At 42.6% G+C, this 27,815-nt stretch overlaps 1 protein-coding gene across 1 annotated transcript; it reads left to right on the top strand.

The window, feature by feature from the left end:
* The first annotated feature begins 314 nt into the window (after window positions 1-314).
* On the top strand, window positions 315-27,332 carry slc7a8a (solute carrier family 7 member 8a). Its single transcript, XM_071909090.2, has 11 exons — window positions 315-1,274; window positions 8,986-9,190; window positions 13,146-13,297; window positions 19,571-19,696; window positions 21,093-21,246; window positions 21,882-22,005; window positions 22,311-22,414; window positions 23,081-23,177; window positions 23,366-23,515; window positions 24,078-24,255; window positions 25,000-27,332. The coding sequence occupies exons 1-11, from the start codon at window positions 1,136-1,138 to the stop codon at window positions 25,158-25,160; spliced, it is 1,590 nt and encodes a 529-aa protein (XP_071765191.1). The 5' UTR covers window positions 315-1,135; the 3' UTR covers window positions 25,161-27,332.
* Window positions 27,333-27,815: the final 483 nt, after the last annotated feature.

The raw sequence follows: 27,815 nt of genomic DNA on the forward strand, positions 1-27,815 counted from the left end.
TGAGGCTTGTTTTTCCCCATAAAAATGCCCTATTTGGAAAGAGTAAGAGGGAGGATATGTGGAAGGTGTACAGTGCAGCAGGAGGGATTTTGTGGAACAGCTGATGGCTGGAAAAAAAAAAAGGGGGGGAGGGTCTTGGAAAAGGCTGAAGGAGGAAAACAAGAGGAGAGGAGAGGAGAAGTGGGTGGGGGGTGGCAGAGAGGGGCGGTGCTACTGTACTCAAATGAAGGAGAACATATATATTTACTCAGATGCAACCTCTCCTCTCCAAGTTAAACCCAGTTCGGGTGTTTGTAAGATCTAAACGGTTTTTTTCTCAAAAGACTTGTGTTTCCCGTCTGCTGAAGCATCTTGCGGCGGAGCGCAGAGGATGCTCTTGTCTCTCCAACTCACACCTGGAACGAGGAAACAGTGAGAGCATTTTTTTTCAAAAGTCAAAAAAAGAAAAGAAAGGACAGTTATTTCCTTGTATTGACTTTGCAGTATATCTGTGGAATATGCGACTCTCGCTCGATAACTGGACTTGATCGGTCCGCGTTTTTGACAGCGACCTCTGCCACCTGTGACTCGTACAAGAGACGATTTGTTTCTCGTCTGCACTTTGTCAAATTAGACAGTTCTTGTCGGGTTCTTGTCATATTGTTACTACCTGCGACGTGGGAGACATTCATTGTTTTGATATCTTATTACAGCGTCGCAGCCGCAGACTTTGCACTGTGAAGTGAACACAGAACACTCATATTTCTTACAACGCTGAACAGGGTTGAAAGTTTACAACAGACTGCACTTTTTTTTTGTTTTTCCCATATATATATTGCGTTGTAGTTTTTGTGTCGTTTTTCTTCTTTTCAATTTTTGCATCAGTGAAACCTCCAGTGGTCGCGGGTTACTGATAACGCAAACTACAATTAACTTCTTTGTTATCAGATAACTGCAGCACGTTGGACTGAACGTGTGTGCGCTCGCCTTGAGACGCGCATTGAGACGTTTGAGGACAGACTGAGGACAGAGCCCGCGGCGAGACAAGCGGACAGCCGGCATCAGGTGCTGTGTGGGTGGCAACAAAAAAAATCAGAAAAGAAAAACACCACATCAAAAGCCGGGTAGCCCTATAGCCTATAGTCCAGCCATCAAAATGACGGACGGTCCAAGACAACGGGGCAGCGCGTCGGGCTCTGCCGGGGATGCTGCCGCCGAGTCCGGGAAGGATTCCGGAGGCGGAGTGGCGCTCAAGAAGGAGATCGGCCTCGTAAGCGCCTGCGGCATTATTGTTGGTAAGTGTCTTTTATTATCATTTATAGGAGCGCCGATACCTACCATATGGTAGATGTCTTTGAGACCTATTAACCGGTTACTCTCCCTCACCCCTCCCGCTGCTCAGTGCACCGCTAATTGCCTGTTAATGCGTGCGTGTGCGTCTTGATGTGCGTGCGCGTGTGTACCTGGTGTGCAGGGATGGGAGAGAAAGAGTGGGAAGTGTGTAGCCTATAGGTGTGTGTGTGTGTGTGTGTGTGTGTGTGTGTGTGTGTGTGTGTGAGAGAGAGAGAGAGAGAGAGAGAGAGAGAGAGAGAGAGAGAGAGAGGAGACAGTGTGTGTAGTGCCATTTACAAAAAGCACCTGTTTGCAGTGTGCAGGTTATTTTTTACACTCAGTTCCTAGCAGAATAAGAACTGCACCTGGATCAGATCCCACCATTCAGCTGCAGCAGATGGGGAATATAAAGTTTATGATGAATATGTGGGTGATCAAAGATAAGGAGTCTGTATTCTAACACACTATAATTGCTATAACCTGCAGTCATATGCCACACCAGCACACCAAACAGCAGTTAAATAGACAGCAGTTGCTCAATATGTAGCTTGTACACGCTCACGGCACACATCAATGCATCTGTGTGTCTAATTTGGGATATCACACATTAAGGGATGATAATAATAGCACATACTGACTTGCTGTGTTGAAAAGTAGGGTGGCACAAAGGTGTGTGTTGTCGCAAACTAGATAAACAGATGCAATGCAAACTAACAGGGTAGAGACTGGTTGGTTTGTAACAGTAGTCCTTAAACTGAAGCCAGCTTTTCCTCACAGCAGTCCCATGCTTTCTCCCCCTGCTGTAGTCGTTAATCAGTAAAAGCTTTCATCATGTCTTTGTAGCCGGGCCAATAATGATGATGTCGTCACACTCAAGTCATCTTTGATGCTTAAAGGATTAGCCCATTCAGAACAATTTGTAGCCTCACATGACGTAGGGTTATTGAGATGGCAACCTGGCAACACGTGGACAGTCACAACTTGGCCTGGAGCTCCTGTGGACATTTCAGTATCAGAGTCAGAAATCACTTATTTGCCAAGTCTGCTAAATGTACAGCGATAGGTCTTGGTGACTTTGATGGAGAGGTACTGTATATTATATAGGTTAGTATATAGTAGCACAGAGATAAAGGCAAGGGTAAACCAAGCTAAGCTCAATTTACCCGCCCTTTTATTGGTAGAATAACGTTTTCCTACCGTTTCAAGCCAATATAGATCCTCATTTTCTGAAGTGACAGCAAATATCATGTCAGACTAACAAATATACAAAATAGACATTTAGATTTGGTTCACTGGTGATCTAAATATGCCTCATTTAGACTGGTAATTATAAGCAAGGGATCATGACGTAGAGTTATTCAGACGGCAACCTGGAAACACATGGCACATGGCATAGTTACATTTCTAATGTTCTAATGTTGTTTTATATATTCTTACGCAATCAATGTTTTTATCTCTTTTAAATGTATATTTAACCTAGTTTAACAATATACTTTTTAAAACTTATGTAAATGCCAAGTATTTCAGATAGTCTACTCCTTCTGCAATTTGTGTATAACAACAAACAAACAACAAACATTTCAGAATCAGAACTAATTTACTTGCCAAGTCTGCTAAATGTATAAGAATAGGTCTTGTTAACTTTGATGAAGAGATATATCGACAACTGACACAGTAACACAGTATTTACTGACACACATGGCACTGGGACATCAGGACATTGCAGTCAGTGCAAGAAGACAGTGCTGGAGATACAATAAAAAGTGTAGGCTACTATTCATATCACACTACTTATATAGAAAATGCATTCTTTACACTATATTACCTATAACGTCAAATAAGAAACAATCATTTACTAACAAACTTGCAGCACTGTCACTGTTGTTCCCATGCAATTACACAAGTTTATTATTTTAATGAGGCCTAAATCATAGTCTCCATCCAAGACTAATTACAATCAGTTAACTTAAAACATGGAAATCTCACGTTGCCCTAATGAGCTTATCTGCATAATAGGGTTAAACAACTCAAATACAGTGGCAGAGGTCAGTTAAGGACACTGAGAGTGGGCTTTTCCATTTAACCCAAACGATGAGCAAATAGAGACAACACCAGAAGATGATAGATATAAAGTCTGAGCCATGTCGATCGATATACGAACACACACACACACGGGTGAAATATGGGATAGATTGTCCAGGTGGGTCCAGAGTGAATGTGTGGTCTTCGTGTTGACCTTGACAGGATGGAGGGAGGGGATGACTCACTCATATGTTTCCATGGTAACAGGAGGAAAGGAGTATGTGTGTGTGTGTGTTTTCCCAAGGGTTTTGCTACAAGAGAGAGAGAAGCTGGGAACGAGAGAGCAAGAAAGAGAGGAACAGCCTTGGCACATAAATGTTACAGAGAACTTGAAGACTTTGTTCTTTCTTCCTCTGTGGGTGAGAGTCTGAGAAAGCTGAAGACGAGAGGTTCCGTTTACAGCTTGCTCCTTAAACCCTTTTCCCTTGAGGTTGCACTGAAAAGGTCTAATTGCTGCACTGTTGCACAGTAGAAATAGAGATGTAGGCCGGGGAAAACCAACCTGACCTCAATTTACCCGCCTTTTTATTGGTAGAGTAAGAGGTAACACTTCACTTTACGATGGCCTTATTCCAGTGTATTAACCTATGGAAAAGTACACATTATTACTGGGTAGGTACTTGATGAAACTGTGTTGTTACATTGTTGTAAGTACATTACGTATTAGGGAGATTTTCATCAAGTACCTACACAGTAATACTGTGTACTTACAGTACTTTTCCATAGGTTAATACACAGGTTAATACACTGGAATAAGGCATTGTAAAGTGTTACTGAATAACGTTTTCCCACCTTTTCAAGCCAATATAAATCTTCTTGCTCTGAATTGATCACAAATATCTTGACAGACTAACAAATATAAAAATAGACGTTTAGATTTGGTTCACTGATGATATAAATATGTCTGATTTATATTAGAAACTATGAGATAGGAATCATTGTGTACCCTGCCAGCGTGTTTTCCCACGCAGCCCCATCTCTGAGTGTATCTATGCACCCACATTTCTCATTTCATTGACCCACTGCCCATGCATAGATTGCTTAGACAGCCGTTCATGCAGAAACAGGCTGCCAGTGCTAAGCCGGTCGTGCCATCTCAAGGGATCTTTATGGCCATCCAGAGTCCATGCAGCTCTGCGTGGTCTCCAGACTGTTCGTCCTTGGCCAAGTCACTCATTCACACTCGCTCAGCTCACATTGTCTCCTGTCATGTGCGGCCGAGACGTGAGGTCAGGTGACTCGACTCAGCCTGGGCCTTTGTTCTGAACATGCCCCGCCGAGTTTCCTTGAATCGGGCCCGAGCGCACGAGTACATCACAAAGTTTTATGGGCTATGGTACAGTACAGCCGGTCAGATACCATTTACACACACACACACACACACACTCTCACACACACGCACGCACACACACACATATATATATACACGTACACGTACAGCCAGGAATTGGGATTAGAAGTGAACTTTTGGCCACTTGGAAGAAGGCCCCGCCCTGATAATGCTGTTTTATTAGCTTGCCCGGCTTAGTGATGTCTGAGCTGGGCTCCGCTCCATGTCTTTTCAGATGGAATTGCTGCATAGACCGTGTGCAAATCCAAACCGCCTCCTTAATTAAGAAGGATATCAAGCTTGATTTTATTCGATTTCAGTGGCTCTATGTCATTTGAAACAGAATTACTCCATAGACTCCAAATACTTAATTGACTTGAATATTGATGAACCTGGACTCAAGTCAATATCCTGTACTTTTTTGTGCTTTCCTTGACCCCTATTTCTACATGGTCACCTGCATGGAAGCCCATAGATACACAAAGTCCAGGATTTATGCGGTATTAAGCAGTGTTGCAATAATCTGTCTTTATATCTGTTAGCATTACAACATTGTAATGCTTGTCTGTTGACAGCAGAGGCAAACAAATATCTGAATGTTTTGCTAACATCCTGACAGGCAAAAATACAACATAGATGCTTTTATTTTACATTTTTTAATTTTACCAACAATCTAAAAGTACTAGGTTTTGATTGGACTGTGTGTGTGTGTGTGTGAGAGAGAGAGAGAGAGATAGAGAGAGAGAGATAGACCAACCAAAAGAGAATGAAGGTTCTGTCTGTAGTGAATTGTTTCAGTCTGTAGTAATTACTTAGTAATTACACACACAAACGTGCATACACACACATACACGTGCACATGCACATGCACACACGCACATGCACATACAGAAGCACGCGGGCCTGTGGGTTCTGGAAGGACCTGGCTGGAGGCCAAGCAGCAGGTTGCCTCAGCTTGGAGGCTGTTTGAACAGGGATTTAACACTAGGAGGAAGTGGAAGGGCTAATCTAACCGGGCTTTATACACGATGATTACGGTTATATCATAATGCTGCACACATATACACAAACACACACATACACACTCCTGCTAATATTCTTAGTCTGCGGGTGTGTGGTGTCACTGTTTGGTTTAGAACAGTGGCCTCCAATCATGTGTCATGGAGGCCAAAGAGTAAGTCGGTTTTCATTCCAGCCAAATTCTACACCAGCTCGTTTCTCTAATTAGTTCCCTCTCTCTGGCTGAAGTTGTGCTGCTGTAGTGTTTGCATTCTCCAGGCCTCCATGGCACATGACTGGACTCCACTGGTTTAGGAGATTCAAGGCGATCGACTGGACACTGATTGGTCTGTTAGCACCTGTCTGTATGGGTTCAGTATCTCTTATAGGCATTACAAAATGTCTTTACATAGAGTGTAGTGGAACTAGGGCTGCATTGTTAACTCTGAAATGACAATCCCTATTATTTTGATAGAAATTCTGATCATACTTATTAATCACAAGTATTAGTCTTGATGATTTGAGGAACAAAATGATTTCCCTGCACTTTTGGCACCTTATATCAACATCTTTACTATTTTCAACAGCAGCAGGCGTTCTAAGTTAAATGAAATGTTTCAGTATGCCAGTGATTATTAATTGTGGCATGTAAAATCATAATACATGATTATACCCTCCAACCCTAACCCTTATTTGTGTAGCCTAAGGTGGAGCCTCAGTCCGTTGCTGTCAAACAACATCAAAGAGGAACAGAAATCTGCTCAGAGCACATGTCTGAGACCAAGCCTCTTCCTTTGTAAAACAACAATCTAGCAACAATACATGGGACATCAAAATATCCTGCTGTAGGAGGCCCAAGGCCTGCAGAGAAATGTAAAAAGAGAAACATTTCCTCCGGAAGAATGACATGAGACGTGTGGGCAGGTCTGATTTTGACTCCCGGAGCCTCTAGAGATAGTTCTGAGTTTGTATCCGCTGTTTGTCAAGGTCAGGACCAAGACTCAGCCGGTCCATCTGAACCGTAGAGAGGGAGGGAGCCAGTCGTTTGGCAACAGCAATTGTTAGAAAGGGATGTTCCCTCCTGGCCTGGCTGGAGCCAAAGGGAAGTAAAAGGACAGCAAGAACAGGAAACCTGCAGATTCCACATTACTCAGCATGTCTCACACACTCACACGCATGCATTTGTGCATTTGCTTAAGTGCCCGCTCTCAGATGCATACAAGTACAATAAAGTACAGTACAGTAAAATGAGTTATTCAAACCAGTCAAAACCAGTATGTTAGCTTTACTCACCACTGCAGTAGTACTGAACTTTTTTCTATTGCCTAAGCCACAGAGAAAAGTGCTGAATCAAAGCGTGACTTCTGTTTCATAGGTCGAAGGTCATACACCAAGGACCCCCGCCGCCATAAAGATGTCAGCAGTCAGAAAAGGAATTGTTTGTTTATCATCTTTTTACCTTTTACCCGCAATCAGAGTTACATAAGCGAGAGGTCGACCCCACCGCTCCACACATGATGCTTATGGAACATTTTACAGCTTGTGGTCGCGCAAATTTGCATGTCCCCCAAACTCCCCGTGCTTTCAAGTGAACACATGTTTCTACACGTCAAGATTTCGCATTAGAGTTTTCCTAAAGTTGACTGATCTGAGATAGGAGACATTTTTGGCACAGCAACGGTTTTCGGTACATGTTTCATCACAGGAATGCTGCAAGAGAATAGGATTGCGTATCTGTATGTGAGAATATTATTATTATATGTTGACACACTATGCAATAAGCTTCATATGTTGCTGCTCTGGCTTACATGGATTGTGGACAGAACTAGATGTAAAATAGTTGAGTGGGTTTTTATGCTCATTGCCTTTATTAGTAAAGTTATAGTAGATAAATAACTATACAGACTCCACACCTCTTTTAACTTTCAAGGCAGAATGCGACAGTATCATTCATACCTTTGACTTTTGTACTGTAAAAAGCCACTCAGCCTATCATCCAGTCAGCCCGCTGTGATTCAAAACATTCAACCTTTGACCCCGACACCTTATTGCTGGCTGGCCCGGGTTCAAGCACAGTGTCAGCACAGTGTCAGCTCAGTAGGCGGAATCTGACTGGAGGCTCCTGACCTCTGACCTCGGCTTTGTCAGAACCTCATTGGACGAGAGTGAACCTGTCATTGGAGTCAGTTCGGAGGCCCGGGCGGCTTCTTTTCATGTCAGACCTGAGCCTCATCGCCCTGTTTCTCTCTCTCTCTCTCTCTGTAAACTGCCTTACAGTCTGATGCTTATGGAGTCTGTCAGGACATTATTCACCTCCCTGCCTCTTCCTCTCATCCCTCCTCCCACTCTGCACTCTTTCACCCCGGTCTCCCTCTTGCTCCATCTCCTCATACTCTGTGCTAAGTCAGCAGATTACAGGCGGCCGTTCTGTCTGACGGGCCGGCTGCTTCATCACTGCTCAAACTACGCTCTCTCTCTCTCTCTCTCTCTCCGTGACCCCATTCATTTTCCTGTTCAGTTTGTCTTTTCCTGTTCATTTTGTCTGTCTGCCTGTAGTGTGTGTAGTGGAAGTATCTGCAGCAGTATCTACCAGTGAACACTGACAGCAGTCAGCTTATTTTTACTGTATTAACTAAAAAAAGTAGTAAGCTAGTAGTAATTACACAGTGTACCATCAGAGGTGGAAAGTAACTAAGTATATTTACTCAAGTACTCAATACTCAACACTTTACTTGAGTATTTCCATTTTGTGAGACTTTACACTTTTACTTCACTACATTTCAAAGGGAAATATTGTACTTTTTACTCCACTACATTTGTCTGACGGCTGTATTTACTGATAAGCTCATAAAATATGTTGCATTGTAAGAGTTTAAACTCCCCAAGAGTATATGGAGCAGTTAGACCAACAACATTACTTCTTACAGGGTAATGCATCAATAATTTAACACTCTGAAAAGAATGAGGACTTTTACTTTTTTACATTTTACTGCTAATACTTCTATACTTTTACTTAGACTTTTTCCCTTATGGTATTGCTATACTTTTACTTAATTAAGGGATTTGAGTACTTTTTCCACCACTGTGTACCATAGGGTTTACAGACGCCCCGAAACCCCCCAAACACTCACACACACACTTCCTACCTTTCATTACAATATTGATATCAACATTTCTCTCAGTTAATGTTGTTGCACCGGTGTCACGTTAATAACCGCTTCCCCTGAAACCTCTCCCTCCCTCCCTCCCTTTCCCCCCACCAGGTAACATCATTGGTTCGGGTATCTTCGTCAGCCCAAAGGGAGTGATGGAGAACGCCAGCTCCGTGGGTCTGGCCCTGATCGTCTGGATCATCACGGGCGTCATCACCGCCATCGGGGCGCTGTGCTACGCCGAGCTGGGCGTCACCATCCCCAAGTCAGGAGGAGACTACTCCTACGTCAAGGACATCTTCGGAGGACTGGCAGGGTAAGCGTGCAGTAGAACAGACAGAGGCTCATACTGGTGAACAAACTGTCTAGTGTCAGTTTCAGAATCACATTCAATCACCAGGTGTATTCACATGTGTTTAAATATACTATTTGCCTTGGCGATTCAGTTCATTTAACAGACACAGAGCAAAGGATATTGATATATTTAGACTTAATGTACTATGTAAGAGAGAGGAGGTTTTAAGCAACGTATACAGTAAACAGAAAAGTACAAGGCTGCATGGTTTTTGGGAGCGGGTGTTCTGTTTATGGTTGATATTTATGAGGTCTTTCAGAAAAGGTGTGCTGATCTGGGATCTGTTTTCACTGCAAAAAATGTTTAAGAAAAATATGATTTTAAGGCAAAACACAAGTTGCAAATTAGAGTTCTACTCCAAAATGCTATATATTTATTATGGGGGGGGGGGGGGGGGGGGGGGGATTATTACCTGAAGTTCATCATTCAATATTAATGCTCATATGCTATGAGTCTTTTTGTAAAAAGCAGGTATCACTTTTTTCAAATGGTGGATCTCATTTTGGAATGAAACCTAACATTTTTTGCAGTGTTGACTCTCAGTTTCAGAGAGGACTGTTAAACCCCCAGGCATCACATCTACTGTCTTTTCCATGACCCAGTTTCCCAGAGAGGGGGGCCTCCCCAACAATTAAAGTTAATTTGACATGGGTTTAGGTGAGCATACCAACATGTCTAGATTCCTCCGTTTATCCTCTTGGATGAGCCTTCCGATATAGGTCAGGCAACTTGATCCAAAGCAGGGGGTCTTTAGCTGTAGCTTGGTCAAGTGCAGAAGGCAGACTTAGGAAAACAAAATTAAGCAAATACACTCACATATGCACACGTACACGCGCGCACACACACACAAAGTGGATTTACAATCACTCAAAATGACTTATACAAATGCCATACCGAATGACACACAGCTCTGGGATTTTCTTTCTCAGCCCTATCACCCAGTTTAGACTTAACTTTCCTCGAGATATTAGCCCAAGATTTGTCTTCTCCCCTTAAATGGTAATGGTTAGGTTTAAGGGGACTGTGCTTACAATAAAGGCTTGGGAACCATCCCAGGGTATATGAATGTCCTAGCAAAACAATATCGTTTGTTAGAGTTGATTTCACACACACTGTGCTTTTGCCCAGACTGTAAACATAGATTAGACCATTGTTTTTACAACTATCATGAGGATACATATTATCAAGATATTTTGGGAGAGGAATTCAACCAGACAAAACAGCCAGTGATTGTTTTTTGTCCCTTTGTAGCTATCAATACACTTCAATGAACTTTTACCTCGAGAAGCTTTGTAGTTCATTGCCTCAGATGCTTGGTTTGAAGTGTTGGGGCCATACTGTTTCCCTGTGCCCTCTGTCTAGGATAAATAAGCTGTGTTCAAGGAGTGTTTGTTTTTGTTGTCCTGTTCTTTTGTGCATGTATGAGTGTGTTTTGTGAGTTTCAAGCACAAAGGCTCTTCATCAGGTCAAACTAATGAGGACTGTGCCACACCCGTATATACCGTATTTCCTCTAATAGTGGCCGGTAGTCAATTAAAAGCCGGGTCTCCGATAATGGCCGGTGCCGTGGTCGACACGAACAAATAAAGGCCGGCCTCAAATACAAGCCGGGGAAAAAAACAAAGGAAACAAGACTAGGTCAAAACCTAGTATATGGCTGGACCGTGTCCGTCTCCTCTCTCCGCCGCTGTCCTCTCCACCGCGCCCACGGCCCGCATTGATCCTCCCGATCCAAGCCCCGGACGCCCAGTGGCGCATCGTATACTGTATAGATTCTATTCTTAGCTTTGGTTAGCTTCAGTTAGCTTCAGCTTACATGCAAACAACGGTGGATACCGGTAAACTCCTGGTGCCTGTTTGTAACTGTAGTTTGTAGCAACGTACCGCAAAGTGCCACAAGATGGCTCGGCCGACGGAAGTCTCTGGAACATGCCGTCGTCGATTACCGTAATTATCATAATGCATTGCAGTAACAAAAAAACGGCTACCAACGTACCCCAACAGAAGCAGATCAGAAAACAAGGAGGCTTTGTACTAAAATATGAGCAAATATACTTATCAAACAGAGGGAATTAGAAATAAAGGCCTGTCTCTAATATACGCCTGCTTCCAATAAAGGCCTGGTACACTCTGCAGTTGAGGTAAATAAAGGCCTGGGCCAATATTAGAGGAATTGCAGTATATATATAAACTAGATGCCACACATCACATGGTGTAATAGCACAAAATTAGTTACAAAAACATTGTCAATAGACATCTGAAATATAGCAGTATACCATAATGCATGGATGCTTAGGAAAAAGTCATATTTACACTACTTACAATATATATTTGGGCAACATATACAAAGGAATAGAGCATATATATATAATAAATCAGTTTGTTTCAATTAGATGGTTAATAGTCCAATTAAAGGAAATGCCCAGTGGGAAAATCCACATTCATCCCTTTTGGAGATAAAGTTTATATATTCAATATGACTCCTTGTATCTATATCTTCTCCTCATACAGAGGTATTTATGTGTGTGTGTGTGTGTGTGTGTGTGTGTGTGTGTGTGTGTGTGTGTGTGTTTCTAAATACTTTGAGGTCTCAGTCGGCTTGGGCCTCCATTTGATCCTATATTTTTACGGTACTCACACACTAGCACACATTCCAGTGAGGCACAATCCCGTTAAGGCAGCGAGGTGTAACGATCCCTCCATAAGCTTAGGGAGAATTTTGTGGAAAAGCCGTACGCCTGGTCTCATGTGGCTCTACCACTGCGCTCAGCTAAACCTCTGCCCCCTTCTGTCCCGCTAAACCTCATCTGACCTCCATGCTGTCCCTCTCACACTGTATTAATCTGTTAGTGAGGGTTCAGCGACCGTCCGTGCCGCTGTTGTTATGGCTCGATTGGATACTACGACATCCAGGAGGCATCCAGTGTAGTATATGGCCATGAACCACGTACTGAGTGTGTTTGTGAGTGACTGACTGTCGTTGCCTGACTGCCTGTTTGTCTTTCTGTCAGTCCATGTTTTGTCCACGGTTTGCCAATATATCGGGCCAATATTGGGCTTTTATCATCAGATATCATATAGTAACTATCTCCAATATGACGGAAGTTCCTCCCTGACCACAGCTACATAAAAACAGTTCAATAATGTTTTCTTGTAAATAAATTCTTCTTTTAAAGGCAGTTCCCATACTGTTGAATAGGTGTGGAGGGTCACCCTGCATTAAAAAGCTGCTAAGACTAAAAAAAATTGAGTAGTGTGGGTTTCAATGGAGAGTTTTAAAAGCTGTTTGGTCTAAATGCTGTTGCAGAGGCTTTTCCGTCCTGACAAGAATACAATTCTGGGGGAAATACTGAATTCTTGTAATTCTGAGGCATAAAAAAATATAAAAGTTGTTGAATATTGGCACAAAAATCAGGTATCGACAGCTTCAAAACAAAAGTATCAGTATTGTATTGCCCTTTAAAAGCCTATTTGTCAAACATGGGCATTCATGTGCCTGTGGTGTATTTTAAAAGCTCTTTAGCAGGGTATAGCTGACTTGCTAGCTATGCTATCAGACTGTTTTCATTCCTGTTAATATTACAAAGTTAGTAGTACCTACCATTGTATGGCCTGCTGACAGGGGAATTGGCCAAATATATGAAAGTCGACATGGCTAACATCATGATAGGCCAACCATAATACAAAATTGATGATGATAAATAGGTGATTTGTGTCACCGACAATCAAAAAATACATGCTTTGAATGGGAATCTGCAAGCGGAAGGATGTATATGTAGCTCTCTAGTGTGTTTCTTCCTGTCAGGCCCTGCCTGTGTGCCACATTGCATTTGATCCTTACACTCCACTGTTTCTCCCATGCTTCTATGTTTGTAACCCCCCCCCCCTCCTCCCCCTCCACACTTGTTTTTCTCAGGTTCCTGCGTCTGTGGATCGCTGTGCTGGTGATCTACCCCACTAACCAGGCCGTGATCGCTCTGACCTTCTCCAACTACGTCCTGCAGCCCCTCTTTCCCACCTGCCTGCCGCCTGAGACCGGCCTGCGCCTGCTTGCTGCCATCTGCCTTTGTGAGTGATACAGTCTTGGCATGCTAAGTGTGTGTGCAGATGCTTACACACACACACACACACACACACACACACACACACACTTGCCGTAGCCTACAGACATTTTTCTCAAAGCAGAGCATGGCACTAATACTCTACTAATACTCTACGAACACACTAATGCTACCGTAGCTCAGTTCAAGCCCTACACAGTCAACAATGGCTGGTCAGGAGAGGGTAATTAGCTAAATACCTTTACTACCAGTTAACTTAACAAACACTACATGGAACATTAGTTAGTGTATGGTATGACTGAATTAGACTATGGATTGAATTGACTCAGAGTTCAATTGATTTGGAGAAAAAAATTACTCATACAAAGGTTTGCTGACATGAAAGTAAAGCACTTTAAGGTTTACTGTTAAACTTAGGAGTCAACTTTTGCTTAAAAAACAGTTCCGTTTTTGAAGATATAATCACCTGTGGTTTTGAAATATTCATTGCTGAATTTCAGTTTCACATTTTTTTTCCACTATGGAATAAAAGTCTTCAATTAAACTGACAAAATCTACCCGCCCACTCTTACATAGACAATATGTCTCTGTTGTGTACGTTTCCTGAATAACAGGTGGAGGGGGTGAGATGCGTGTGGCAATTGAGATTAATGAACATGAGAGAAAAAAACAACCCTTGGGATTCAGCCCGATCTTTAACGGTCACAGAAATGTGGCCCTTGACTCTGATAGAGCTTCCCCCCCTCCATGTTAATTTTCTGTCAAATCAGCAGTGTGCATTCCAACCGTATTTCCCTGGAGGGAAAACTGGTCGCCCTCTGTTGTTTTTAGCTGCAACCCCAACATGCTTTGACAGCACTCTCAACTCTGTGAAGATGTGCTCATTCATGAGAGAAAATGACAGACAAAAGAGAGAGAGAGAGAGAGAGAGAGAGAGAGACAGAGAGATTAAGGCAAATACAATTGAGGCAATATACAATTGAGGCACCAACACAGACCAGTCAACAGAACTGACACATTCAGGAAAAACGACTACTAGTTTACCCCATTTTTCTTAATCCAGATCAATATTCTCAGACCAGTTTAGAGGAAGACAAAAGGAAGAAAGTATAATTTTTCGGAAATGAAATGCACCAAATCTGTAAAATATTGCATATTACAATATGAGAGCACTTGTTCTTCCTCTGAAATGCACTTCCCTGGTGAGTCCAGGTGAAAGCTACGACCCCTTACTGCTTTCACCTATTAAATGCACTTCAGGACTGACAGGAGGGACGTGCAGATAAAAGGGAGGAAGGTTACAGAAAGACAGCAGAGGGATTAGAAGCGCTCTTTGAATGCATAAGCTCATGGTAAACATGGATGTGCTTGTTGGGACTTGTCCAAACACTGAAACATTAGCATATGCTGACCCACTTACGACTAATTTCTCGCTTCCTGTTTTTGTGAAGGCAAATCCAAGGCAATCTTTAAATAACAATGAAAGCAGAATCAGAATCACTTTAAATACACCAAGTAGAAGGAGTTTGACCTGGTGAATGGTCACAGTTGCAAGACAGTCACACAATTCAAGATGGACACACTAGTTGCGGGACAAAACATACAAGTGCAGGTAATGTGCTGAGAGTTAACTAGAGAGTTGGATGGATTTATCATGGATTGATTTGTCCATTTGCTTTCCCTCTGTATCCCAGTTTCTCTTCTCGTCTCCCGCTGTTTTCTTTCTGAAGCTCTCCTGTGACTTAACCCGCGGTCACGGGTCACCCAAGGAAGGAAGAAAATAAAAGAGGTAGCCAAACAAGAGAGTAGCAGTGTGCAGAGAATGTGTGAAGACAAATGGATAAATGTGTTGGCGTTGACATGACAGCAGTGGAGTTGAATCCCTCAGCAAACGTCACACACACTGCTCAAATACCGCAGGCAGCCCTCAGACAGTCAGAGAGACAGGCAGGGACACAAGAGAAGAGTGTGTGTGTGTATGAGTATGAGTGATTGTGCATTTCTGCGAAGCCAGCTTTGTGGAAGATAAAAAATAAGAATAACATCCGCTCTGCTGTTTACTAGCGCTGTCTGCTCTGGCTGAACCCACAGTGTAATACCCTAAACGTCCCACGGACCCAAAAATAATAACAGATCAGTGTTTCCCCCACTGCTGAATAGGCAGGCTGGGCCACGCCGCCTAGAGGAACTGCCTCCATGCCATAAAGAATTTCATCAGCGCTGGTTTCAATGGGACGTTTTAGTGTCACATACTGTGTCCCAAGAATGGCACCAAGAATGAAATTCAGCAAGAAACAGCGGTGCAGATGTTTTTTTCAGAGTCTAACTGCTTTTAAAGGTTGAGAGAGGATACAACTCTGCCCTTGCATTTTGTTCCGGCCAAAAAACAAAAGAGTGATTTTCGCATGTCCCTCCGCATGGGGGGCGCTGGTAGGGACTCAGTGTCTTGCTCAAAGACTCTTCAGCAGGGCGGTTGCTTGCCGTAATGGCGGCTCGGTCCCAGGTCCTCCAGTCGAAGGGCCTGTTGCCAACAAGCAACTTTTGCACATAAAGATTGCCTCAGATTAGTTTCCCCTAAAACCGCTCTCAGAGGTGTTTTGAGGTGACCCGCTACAGCAGGAATGCACCTGTAGCAATCTTGTGACATGCTGTTATTGTTCACTCGTACTTACTAACCCTGGTACTCCGTGTACCAAGTGATCCAGAGCTTCTCGATTCTTGCATTATTGTTTCTAATTACAAACAAACTGACCTGCATTTACCTCTGTTTCACCTCCCACTTCCAGCAGGAAGTGGGAGGCAGCATCTAAAACAAGTGAAAACACTTCATTGTGCCTAGTCCTGACAACAACTGCCAGTACAGCCACTTTCATTGCCTAACTCAGGTCTGTTTTCAGCTATACTGATTTTGCAAAAGTGTCTGATTGGCTAAGCCAGCAGTGATGTAGTTTCTCTCTGAGTCAGTTGGACAGATGTTGTCAGGCAGCTTTCAGCAAAAGACTTGTTGAGCTGTCAACAAGTTTTTTTATAGACCTTTTAGTCTTGTTTTGCTGTTTTGTGGCTGTTAAGAGGAAAAGTGGGTGAGAGGTTAGTTGTTTCCCCTCAACTCTCTCACGTCTTCGTCATCGTCTGTTTGTGGGGGCAGCATGCTTGTATTTCTCTACGTAAGTGTAATGTTTTCTCATGTTTCAATTTCATTACCTACTTACTTATGAACCCTGCCATGACCAGATTTAGCGATGCTCAAACCAGACACCGCCGGTCACCGGTTGTCCCGTCATCGCATGCTGCCGGGGGACGGTTTTCCAGGGTGTACCGTTTCAAAAACATGAGGGGGATTCTCCCTGGGGTCCGTCTCTTCCTACAGATGGTTGAAAGCCGGGGGTGGAGTGAGGGGTCGTAACTCTGTCGTGTTTTCCAGCAGTCTTGTAGTTAACTCAGCAAGTTCCATCGCACGCTCGCACACACATGCACACATAACACACACTTTGTATACTCAGCTTACAGACAGCTGAGCAGCCCCTCAGTCCCTGGGTTCGGAGAATGTGTCCCCAGGTGTTTACTTGCACAGCTACAGTCGTGATCCCCTTACTCAGCCAGACTGCTAGAGATCAACAAAGAAGAGTAGGAGGGAACACATGTTGTTGCTGTAATGCAGTACGGCGGTGAGAGATCATCTGGTCCCTGAAACAACACAGAGAGTCACTCTGAGACACTCTGTTTACTGATGAGACAGGACTGCAGTTAAGAGGTTTAAGGTGTATTTACTCTGGGGTGAATGAGGATCAGTCAGTTGAATTTTAGGTTACTGTGGGTGTGTGTGTATGTATACAGTACACACGTTAAGTCATAAGCCGACCTGCTCGTGCATAGTTTCTCATTTCCTGTTTTTGTAAAGGAGATTTGGTCTAAAGCAGCAGCAATTCTGCGACTCGCCCCCTGACTGCAACCGTTGTTCTGTCTGCTGCAGTAATTTTGTTTGTGAGAAAGCCCAGACGGCTTTAGTCCTGCCCTCGTCCCGCTCTGCCCCCTTAAACACCTACAGCAAGCTAAAAACATCATAAACTATTCTCCAACAACTGTAAACAAGCCCAACCCCTATATCCCCCACCGTGTATTTGTGGCTCTTTGTTTGTATCTGTGTGTGTGTGTGTGTGTGTGTGTGTGACATCCCCCGTCCATGCACAAATGCACAGAATGTATCCATATGCATTCGTCTACAGTATGCATGTCTATTCATGTGCATCTGCCTTTGTTTGCTGGCAGAGCAGCTCAGCTCAGAGCTATTTGAGGTGATGAATGTGATCCCACAGAGTCAAACAGGCCTATTATTTAATGGCACCCCATGGATCTGAACCCACTGCCCTATTGTACCCAGCGCTACAGATCATATCCAGTGTCTTCGCCCACGTTAGATCAGTCTCAAGCTGAAGTGAGTTGAATAGTGTTTTCAAATACCTTTTAAAGCTTGTTTACCCTTGTTTATAGGACATTACAAGACAGTACTGTACCTTTAAGTTTGGACAATCACATGATAGTATTTAAAACGGTATTAATATACTTTCCTGTGGCAACTTTAAGCCCCACCCACCTGGTACTCCGTGGAGGTTAAAACAAACGCTCATAATTATCTGTGGCACATGTCTGGTTTCATGTAAGAATAGAGGTTAGAGGTTTTAGCTACCGGTTTAACTACTGGAAGTAACAACTTGTCAAATGTAATAACAATGTCCACTAAATAAGTCAAAAAACTTTGTAAAACCTGTTAATGTAATAAATTGTAATAAATAAAAATGTAACAACATCACATTATTCACCAACAACTATTACTTCATAAAGAGTGTAATATATTTTTAACTGAAGATGTAACAGCTTGTAAGTAGTACAAGATTGTAATAACATAATATAATATTACAGCATAATATTGTTATTGCATCATCAGTTAAGAATATGTTACACCCCGTTATGAAGCAATACTCCCCTCATCTAGTAATAATTGCTGGTTAATGTAATAATGTGATGTGATCACATTAACTGGCAATTTATTACATAAACATACTACTATTTTGACCCATTTAGAGAGACATTTTACTACAGTACTTACTGGCAGTTATGACATGGAATTTTAGATTTTAGAGTAAGGGATTTTACATCTGACTGTGTGGAAATTCAGAGGGTGGACAAACTACTGGAAATACTTGACAATATATGAATATCAAGCACCTACAGCACGTCAAAAGAAAACCTAAGTAAGACATGAGGTGTAAGAAATAACGGGTGAGGTTCAATGCGATGATACAGCAGTAGAATCAAAGGTCGCTGACACATCACACGTGCCACATGTGCGGCTTTAATCTTCATTCACTCACAGACCCAGGATCAGTTATTTCACCTCAACCTAAAGTTTGAGTTGCTGGTGCGGGTGATGTCAAACTGACTGTGGATTAGTGGGAGGGAGTGACAGGTCAGTGTTGCATCACGACGCGTGACTGTCACTCCTGTTACACCAAGCTTACCTTGGAACTCCACTCACTCTGTTATCACTTGTTTCTCAATTTCTCTCATTATGCCACTGGAGTAATGTGGCTGACCTGAACGACCTGATCGTTCTTTACAACCATAAACAGTGTCTTAACTTTTCTCTTGGGCAATGATGGTAATCTTTTTTTTTTTCCTACTACAATTTATGCAGTGGCAGTTCCTTGGCAAGAGGAAGCCAATAAAGCAATGAACACATAAACCACTAATTGCATGTTAAATAGACTGGCAAGTTAGCTTTGATGGCGTTCTCTACTCTTTTTTTCCAATTCAATTCAATTCAACATTCTCTACACATTGTTTTCCAATTCAATTCAATTCAACTTTCTCTACAATTGTTTTTCCATTTTAATCCAGTTAAATTCGATTCGATTCAATTCAACATTCTCTACAATTCGTTTTCCAATTCAGTTCAATTCAATTCAGTTCAATTCAATTCAATGCAATTCAGTTCAATTCAGTTCAGTTCAGTTCAATTCAATTCAATTCAATTCAATTCAATTCATTTCAGTTCAGTTCAATACAATTTAACATTCTCTGCAATTCTTTTTCCAGTTCACTTCTGTTCAATTCAACTTCAACTTCTTCAACTGAAATCACCCTTTCACTCATACAACTAACAACTTCATAAGCACTATAGCGAGCCAATACAGCCGCAGACATGCCAGGATGTCTTTTTTTGGGGGGGGCATTTCTATGAACCAAGTGCTAACCTTGTGTCTCACTGTGTGTGTCTGTCTAGTGCTGCTGACGTGGGTGAACTGCTCCAGCGTCAGATGGGCCACCAGGGTCCAGGACATGTTCACCGCCGGCAAGCTGCTGGCCCTCGCCCTCATCATCATCATGGGCATCGTGCAGATCTGCAAGGGTAGGCTGCCCAACGCCATCTGTGCTGGTTGTGTGTGTGTGTGTGTTTGCATGCATCTTCCACTGTGTGCATCCCTGCATGCATGCGTCCATAGTACATTCCACACCATCTGTGTCTGGTGGTCTCTCTGTCCATCTGTGAGAAGAATGAAATGAGAAAGGGATAACACACACACACACACACACAGTCACTGGGGACATTTTCAGGCATTCGGTACAGTATAGAGACTCCCCATCGACGCTGTAGGGGTCAGTGAGTTTCTGGCCTGGCTCTCTGGTTAAAACTCACATTACTAATGTGGTTTTCATATCAGCGCGCCTCTGTGGGTTTGCAGTCACAACATGACTGAAGGCCAGTTATTACAGGGGCCACAGAGACTGGAGGGGGTGGGGGGGTGGGGGTGGGGGGACACAGCTTGGACAATAATCTATGTACACATCAAAAGCAAAAGGGGATTTGTGTGTGAGTGTTTGAAGATAATGAAGAGGACAAAGGATGATTTGATGGGAGACTCGGGTCGTATGAGAGGCAGAGTGTGAGAGAGAGAGAGAGAGAGAGAGCGGGTAGAGATGCTCTAATGTCTCCCGGAAGCATGCTTTATCATGGGATTTCAGGAAATAAGAAAATTTCATGACAGAGGGGAAAGAAAGAGAGAAAACAGGGTTCACACTGGTCATGGAATATCTGGAATAACATTGAACGTTGAGAGGGACGGGGAAATCTCAGAGAATTTTACAAATATGTCACTTTACAGGAATATACCAGAATGCATTTTACAGCGGGTTTTACACATTCATTGCATTAGATGGTGGTTTTCAGCTGTTTTTCTCCAACTGTAGTGGAAACTAGGCTGTTTACCCCTTCGGAAAAAACAACATTAACAGACCAGGAAGGAATAAAATGTTTAGGTCATGGAAGCACTTTTATTTAGTAATGGAAAGTCAAGGAATTTTACATCCCAGCCACAGAAAACCTTGAATAAAAGAGACAATCACGATGGTAAAATGAAGATGAACAACAAAATTAATATTGAATGGCATTACTGAGAGAAGGGAATGATATTTCTAAAAAGGGAACAAGGATAGATTTTGCTGAGACAAGCTCTATGCCAACAGTATTTACTGACTGTGTAATTGGCGTTTGCCCTTTAAGCAGCTTTTAACCATGCTCTCTCTTTCTCTCTCTCCCTCTATCGTCACATAAACACACACCTCTTCATTCATATGCCACGCATGCACGCTTCCAGTCACCTCATCAATATGTATCCCTGCAATATAACAGGGAATGCATGAAAGGAATCAAATGCAAAACATTCCCCGACTGTCATGCAAAGCATTTGTGGAGAAACTAGAAATGTCGCTACATCTTTTGCATTTTCTTCTCTCCCGTCTGTTAGGAGAGTACTATTGGTTGGAGCCGGCCAACGCCTTCGAGCCCTTCCAGGATTATGATGTGGGTTTGATAGCCTTAGCCTTCCTACAAGGCTCCTTTGCCTACGGAGGATGGAACTTCCTCAACTATGTCACGGAGGAGCTGGTGGACCCCTATGTGTAAGAAACCCGACTATCTGCCTCATACTGCTGGTCTTGTCGGGCCTGGAAACAGCATTTGAAACAGCATTTAGACTGTGCCATGTTAAAACTTTCCACTAAAGCCAATATTAATGAAATTACCCGCCTACAGCTTTGAATGGCAGGGGGAAACGCTGCTGAATGCCACAGGAAAATAGCTGTTTTGAAAGCTGCTAGTGGCTGTTTCAGGCTGATTAGCAGTGCCATACCAACTAAGCTGCCCACTTTAATCCCAGATCCAGTCCACTTTGTTAAACCGTTCTGATTTTTATTTAACTTACGTAGCATGGGAGAAATTCTCAGTAGCTAACTATCATTCCTAATGTCTCGCCACTGACCTAGAAGCATGTCTAGGTATATAAAATGATTTATTTCTTCATTTCCTCTCCCTTTTCTTAATATCTTTTTTCATATCCCCCCTAAATATAATTTCCATGTCTTTTTAATAACCTGGGTATCCATTAATACCCCTCCTCTAAGGCACCGTTTTTAATATCCTACTTTAAATCCCCCCTGTCCCCCTCTCTCTAACTCTTCCCTCGTCCTATCTCCTAAATATCTCCTTCTTCCCCCCTTCCTCATCTCCTAAATATCTCCTGTTTTGTCGTCTGCAGGAACCTTCCCCGCGCCATCTTCATCTCCATCCCCCTGGTGACCTTCGTCTACGTCTTCGCCAACATCGCCTACGTCACGGCCATGAGTCCCCAGGAGCTGCTCGCCTCAAATGCCGTTGCCGTGGTGAGTAGCTCCGCACAGACTGAGTGACGCAGGGAGGTCCCGTGACGTCACGCGAGCACACACCTCGGCAGCAGAGCGTCTCTATCGCCCTCTTGTGGTGGCAGTTGGTTAATGCCCATTATTACCTTAACATTGTTTTGATGAACTGAGCATCTAACCATCACCTGGTGTGTCTCCCTTACTCTTCTCCCCCCCACCCACCCCCCATCCTCCCCCCTTCTCTGACCTCTTCTCCTCATTCCTGCTCCCCCCTCTCTCTCATCCGACCACTAACCCTCATCCTCCCATCCATCCCTCCATCCCAGACGTTTGGTGAGAAGCTGCTGGGAGTCATGTCGTGGATCATGCCCATCTCTGTGGCTCTCTCCACCTTCGGGGGAGTCAACGGTTCCCTCTTCACCTCTTCACGGTTAGTTGGCTCGCTAACAACTTCCAGACCTGATTCAAATAGAAGCTGATAGAACTAGAACAGAACTTATTTTAGTGTTTAGTACCAGATGGGGTTTACTGCAAACAGGATAAATCTAATCCAGTGTCATTTAAATTGTCACTCAAGCGGACTAGATGAGCTTTCCTCTGGTGCTTTCTGGTGCTTGTTTTACTGGTCTATGTGGCTAACCGACCCTCTGGCTCCGAAACGAGCCAGAAAAATATTTGCAAATGCTATTTGACCTTTGACCCAGGTCTGGCAACTTCCATTCTGATCAATTTCCAATTCATTTGCGCTGTAACTTCAGCCTTTCTTCCTCCCTGCCATCCTCATCTTAACCCTGATTCTCACTCCATCTGTATCTCACTCTACAAGGCTGTTTATCCCCCAGACTTTTGTTTTTCCAAGAAAATGTAAATTCAAACATTGATTATTTCATGCTATATATGAATTTAACTGAATGTTTTAGCCACTGCATATCACTTGACATTTCATCTCTGTTTCTCAATCTCAGTTCAGTTCAGTGGGGTTTATTGGCATGATATTTAACAGGTGCTACCAAAGAAACTTAAAAAAAAAAATAACATGATCAATTAATGGTTTTCTCTCTCTCTCTCTCTCTCTCTCTCTCCCTCTGTCTCTCAGGTTGTTCTTTGCTGGAGCCAGAGAAGGCCACCTCCCCAGGATGCTGGCCATGATTCATGTGAAGCGCTGCACTCCCATCCCTGCTCTGCTCTTCACTGTGAGTCCAACCCTGCAAACAGTAGACACTAAAAAAACACTAAACCTAACTAGACCTAGACAAGAAAGCAGCATCATGACAAATATAGAATTGCAGGCAAACCACAAACTTTCCAGTTTAAATTCAGCATTGAACCAGAAACATCCAGTCTCACAGTCTCTGACCCTCCTTCCCCTCTCCTCCCGCAGTGTCTGTCCACCCTGCTGATGCTGTGCACCAGTGACATGTACACTCTCATCAACTATGTGGGCTTCATCAACTACCTCTTCTATGGAGTCACTGTCGCCGGGCAGATTGTCCTGCGCTTTAAGCAGCCTGACATGCACCGGCCAATCAAGGTGTGTTTGCATGGAGATCCTGGTACTGCACCACATGTTGACGTTGCCTTTGGCTACCATATATATATTTTGCTCTTGCATATGCATACACTTAAAATGAATGCATAATGTAATGTTATTAACTGTCAGCCTATTAGTTCTGTTCAGCAATTTGCATATTAACTGTGTTTGTGGAGAAGCAATCAACTCTGCCCCAGAAGCAAGGCTTTCTCTCAATATGTACACATCACACATGGGTCAAATAATATTTGCAAATCCTTTTTTTGTTGTAGTTTATTTAGATGCCAGATTGGAGGGATTTGCCACAGGATAACACAAACAAGTGCCAGAAAGTTTAGACAATCACAGGAAAATAGATGACAATGTGTCTGATTGACTGAGACCACATGAATTTTCTTAATGTGAGAAATTCCTCCCATCTTTCGAACAAACACTAGGAATTATTTGTAAATATTTCTTCCCCCAGGTCTAATCTTAATGTATGGGCGTATGCATACTGACCTTCTTCTCTCTTTCCCCCCTTCCCTCTCTCGCCTGTCCTCCGCTGTCGTCTCCCTTCCAGATCAGCCTGATATGGCCGGTCATTTACCTCTTGTTCTGGGCCTTCCTGCTCATCTTCTCCCTCTACTCTGAGCCTGTGGTGTGTGGCATCGGCCTGGCCATCATGCTTACTGGCGTCCCCGTCTATTTCCTGGGCGTCTACTGGGACAACAAGCCGCAGTGCTTCGATGCCTTCGTCGGTAGGTCGACTTGACTCAGGCTGTGTGGGTTTGAGACAGCAGGACGATTGTCTTTTGGACACATCGTATGTTTCTGTCAGAGGTGCATTTTTTACATTCAAAATAGAAGGACCGTGTCTAAAAGGATAGGATAAATAACAGTCACCTGCTACATTGGCTGGTAACTTTTTGAGATGATAACATAACGCTTCAAATTTCAAATTTGAATTCTTTTGCAATTTGTGATGAATATAAACTTGATCTGTTATATCTGATTAAACAAGTAACAGTAACATAGCATTAAAAATGGGTAGGATGACAATTTCTATGAAAAATGTATATTAGTTATTTTAGCTTTATTTATGATTCTTGGCAGGTAATTTTTTTGTTTACTGGCCCTTGGTAGGTGAGGCAAAAAGTTGAATTCGGACCCTGAATATAACCATAGATGCATTGTAGATGAGGAAATATATTAGAAATATATAAGATTTATATTCCAAAATGATATATATTCATGTTGAAACAAAAACATTGCCTAAAATTCATCATTCAGTGCCTCTAAATACAGTGGATCCAGTCTCCGAGAGTTAAAAGGTCAAAAAGTACCGTAATTTGTGAAACGCATGCTCTCAAATCATTTTATGAGACTTGTCACTTATCAAATGGGGGATATCTCATTTTGGAAACACGCTCCTCATATACATCATGTGTCACTTGAAGGTTCATAACCGTCCTAAAACCCCCTGTGTGTTTCTCTTCCTCCAGACAAGATGACGTACTTGGGCCAGAAGATGTGTGTGGTGGTTTACCCGGCTGAGGGCGGCGGCAGCGCCGCAGGCAGCGGGGAGGAGGGCGAGGAGATGAAGGAGGCCAGGTCCCCGCTGTCCAAGGAGGACGGAGACACGCAAAAGTCGGCGGACTGCTAAAGCACGCATCTCCATCTCCTACCTGCACCTGCCCCTGCCCCCAAATAAACAGACATATGCAGACGCACGTGTGGGCGCGCACACACACACACACACGCGTGCACACATACACTTTCCCTGTCTTAGTAGTAGATTTACTGATCAACACTCAACACCCCACACTTTTTCCTTTACTATTTTTACTTGGTTTTAGCATTGCATCAGCCATGAATTTCTATGCCAAATACAGTATGAGATATTTAGACGATAATAGAGCCCAAAACAACTTCTCATTTCTGTCATGGGTCTGTCAAAAGATGCAATGGAGAATGGTTAGTATGCCAAACGTTTACTGCTCCTCCTCCATACGCACGTCTTTCCAATTACTCTTCATCCTCCACTATTCATCATCATCATCATCATCATCCTGCTCCTCCTCCTCCCTCTCTCCCTCCACACACTCCCTGCACACTCCTACTGTAAGAGCGGCATTTTAGTATTTTTTTTTGTATCAGAAGACTCTTACTGTGCCGTGATGGATACACAAACATGTTTTTTTTGTTTTGTTTTGTTTGTTGTTGTTTTGTTTGCCACATTGTAAAATTAGCTTTGTCATGCATTCAACACCAAATACACCAAAGCTGTTTTTTGATTCTCTAAACAGAAAATCAGATTCAGATCAAGTCATTTCATGTTGTCAAGTACACTAAATACTCTGTTGTTTTTAAAGCTGACTGTGATTCCGATTTTTTTTTTTTCTTTTGTAATTGTGATAATTGTTTATATCATTTGCCTTTATTATTATTTTAGTTTTAATGTTAATTTTAGTTTTGTTGACTTTTTTCTATTCAGCATCAATTACATTTGGGTCTATTTTTTACTCTTGCAGCTGCGGAGGTGTACACCTTAAAGCTGATGTGCGATCTGGTTATGCACCTGTCAGATACTTTGTATTGGTAAATATATTGGTAAATGGTGCACAATCAGTTCTTCTTAATTGCCTTAATTAGGATATATTCTGTACTTAGGTGTCATCAGAGCATTGTTATCACTGGTGTTGAGAAATGATTCATCCTGATACTTTGGAATAGATTTTAATTTCAAAGGAAACAACAAGCAAGTGTCCATTTTTTGAAATCCCTCCTGGACTCTGGACGCTTTTAAAATGGACACTGCAGAGATAAAAAAAACCCGTTGTAACAGACAACCCAACGTGGGCATGGACTGCTAGGACGAGTAGATAGGCTAGACACGATAGTTTTAACCAACACATTTGCATTGTTACTGTTGTGCACCTCACTTCAGCAAATACCTACACCGACACGTGAATGCCTGTGGGGAAAAAAATTGTTGAAGACGGGGTTTGATTGTCTTTCATTTTGAAATCAAGTCTGTGGAGTCAGTGTTTATGGAGTCGTCTCGGTAAATCAGTCTGTCAGTAAAAGTATTTTTGTAGCTCATCTATCTGATCTGTGTTTAAATATTACAGTTGACTCTGGTTGTGCTTTATTTAGGGGTCTAGAAATACATATTTTTGATTCAAACCAATCACTAGAAGAGATTTTAGTGCAATATTACTACTAGAAACAGAAAAAACTGAGCTTGAACCCCTGAATAAACCCATTCCATCTATGTTGTCTGGTCATAGTATTGTAGCTACAGATATATAGTATTGATATTGGAGTGGCCTATTATAGTAACAGTTCTCCTGCACACACAAACACTCATTACTCCTCTGTCTTCAAGTTTTCTGTATACTTTAACCTAACTATGAGCTTCTCAGGGCGTTCCCACTGCCTTCTCCTTACACACACTGCCAAAAACCTCCAGACCATGTGAACTCAGATTGCTCCTCGGCAATCCAGTCTGTTAGTGCTAATATGTTTTACTGGTGCTTTTAGAAATCCATTCCTCAGGAGATAGTCTTAATCTTACATGTGATCCCCCCCCCCAAAAAAAAAAATCAGCACCTGCAGAGAATGACAGACAGTATAATTATCGAGAATGTACCAATAGAGTTGGGCCAGTATTGTATAGGTTGCTCTAGTTAAAGTGTAAGGGGAACAGGGTGTCTTGGATGTCTCTACAAGTACAATGATGTGTTTTGTGCCTGTACGGTTCATGTATATATACACAGATATCATGAGAGTCTGTACATTGTGTCTTAGTAAATAAAAACCACTGACAAATGTATCTCTGCATTTATAATATAGGGCCTCACTTGTGGAATTCATATCTTCACTAATGATTGGAATTAGTTTTAACTTTTGATAAACAACAGAAACTGCAATGCACTGATTTTGGTTTCAAGATCAGTTTTACCACTTTAGCTTGCATTTGGTCTGGAACACATTTGTGTGTAAGAGCCTTGTGTAAACGAGGCCCGAAATCTTTCTCACCTCAGAAATCAAATGCTGCAACTTTGTGTCATATTGCAATGTAAATTGTACATACAGAAACCTGGGGGCTTCGTCACAAGTTCAGTAGAAGTCAAATGCTGCATGACGTATGGATTACTCACCATAAACTTTGGAGAGATCGAGTCTAGTCAGTGAGATTAGCAGTGTTGATATTTTTTTACTGTGCCCTGCTTTCTTGCTGCCGCAGGTTTCCTGATACGCTGCAACCTCCAGTTCTTGCTTTGATACGAACCAAAACAAGCCCTCAGTGTCAGTG

Source organism: Centroberyx gerrardi, chromosome 23 (assembly GCF_048128805.1).
Source record: "Centroberyx gerrardi isolate f3 chromosome 23, fCenGer3.hap1.cur.20231027, whole genome shotgun sequence".
Taxonomy (NCBI): domain Eukaryota; kingdom Metazoa; phylum Chordata; class Actinopteri; order Beryciformes; family Berycidae; genus Centroberyx; species Centroberyx gerrardi.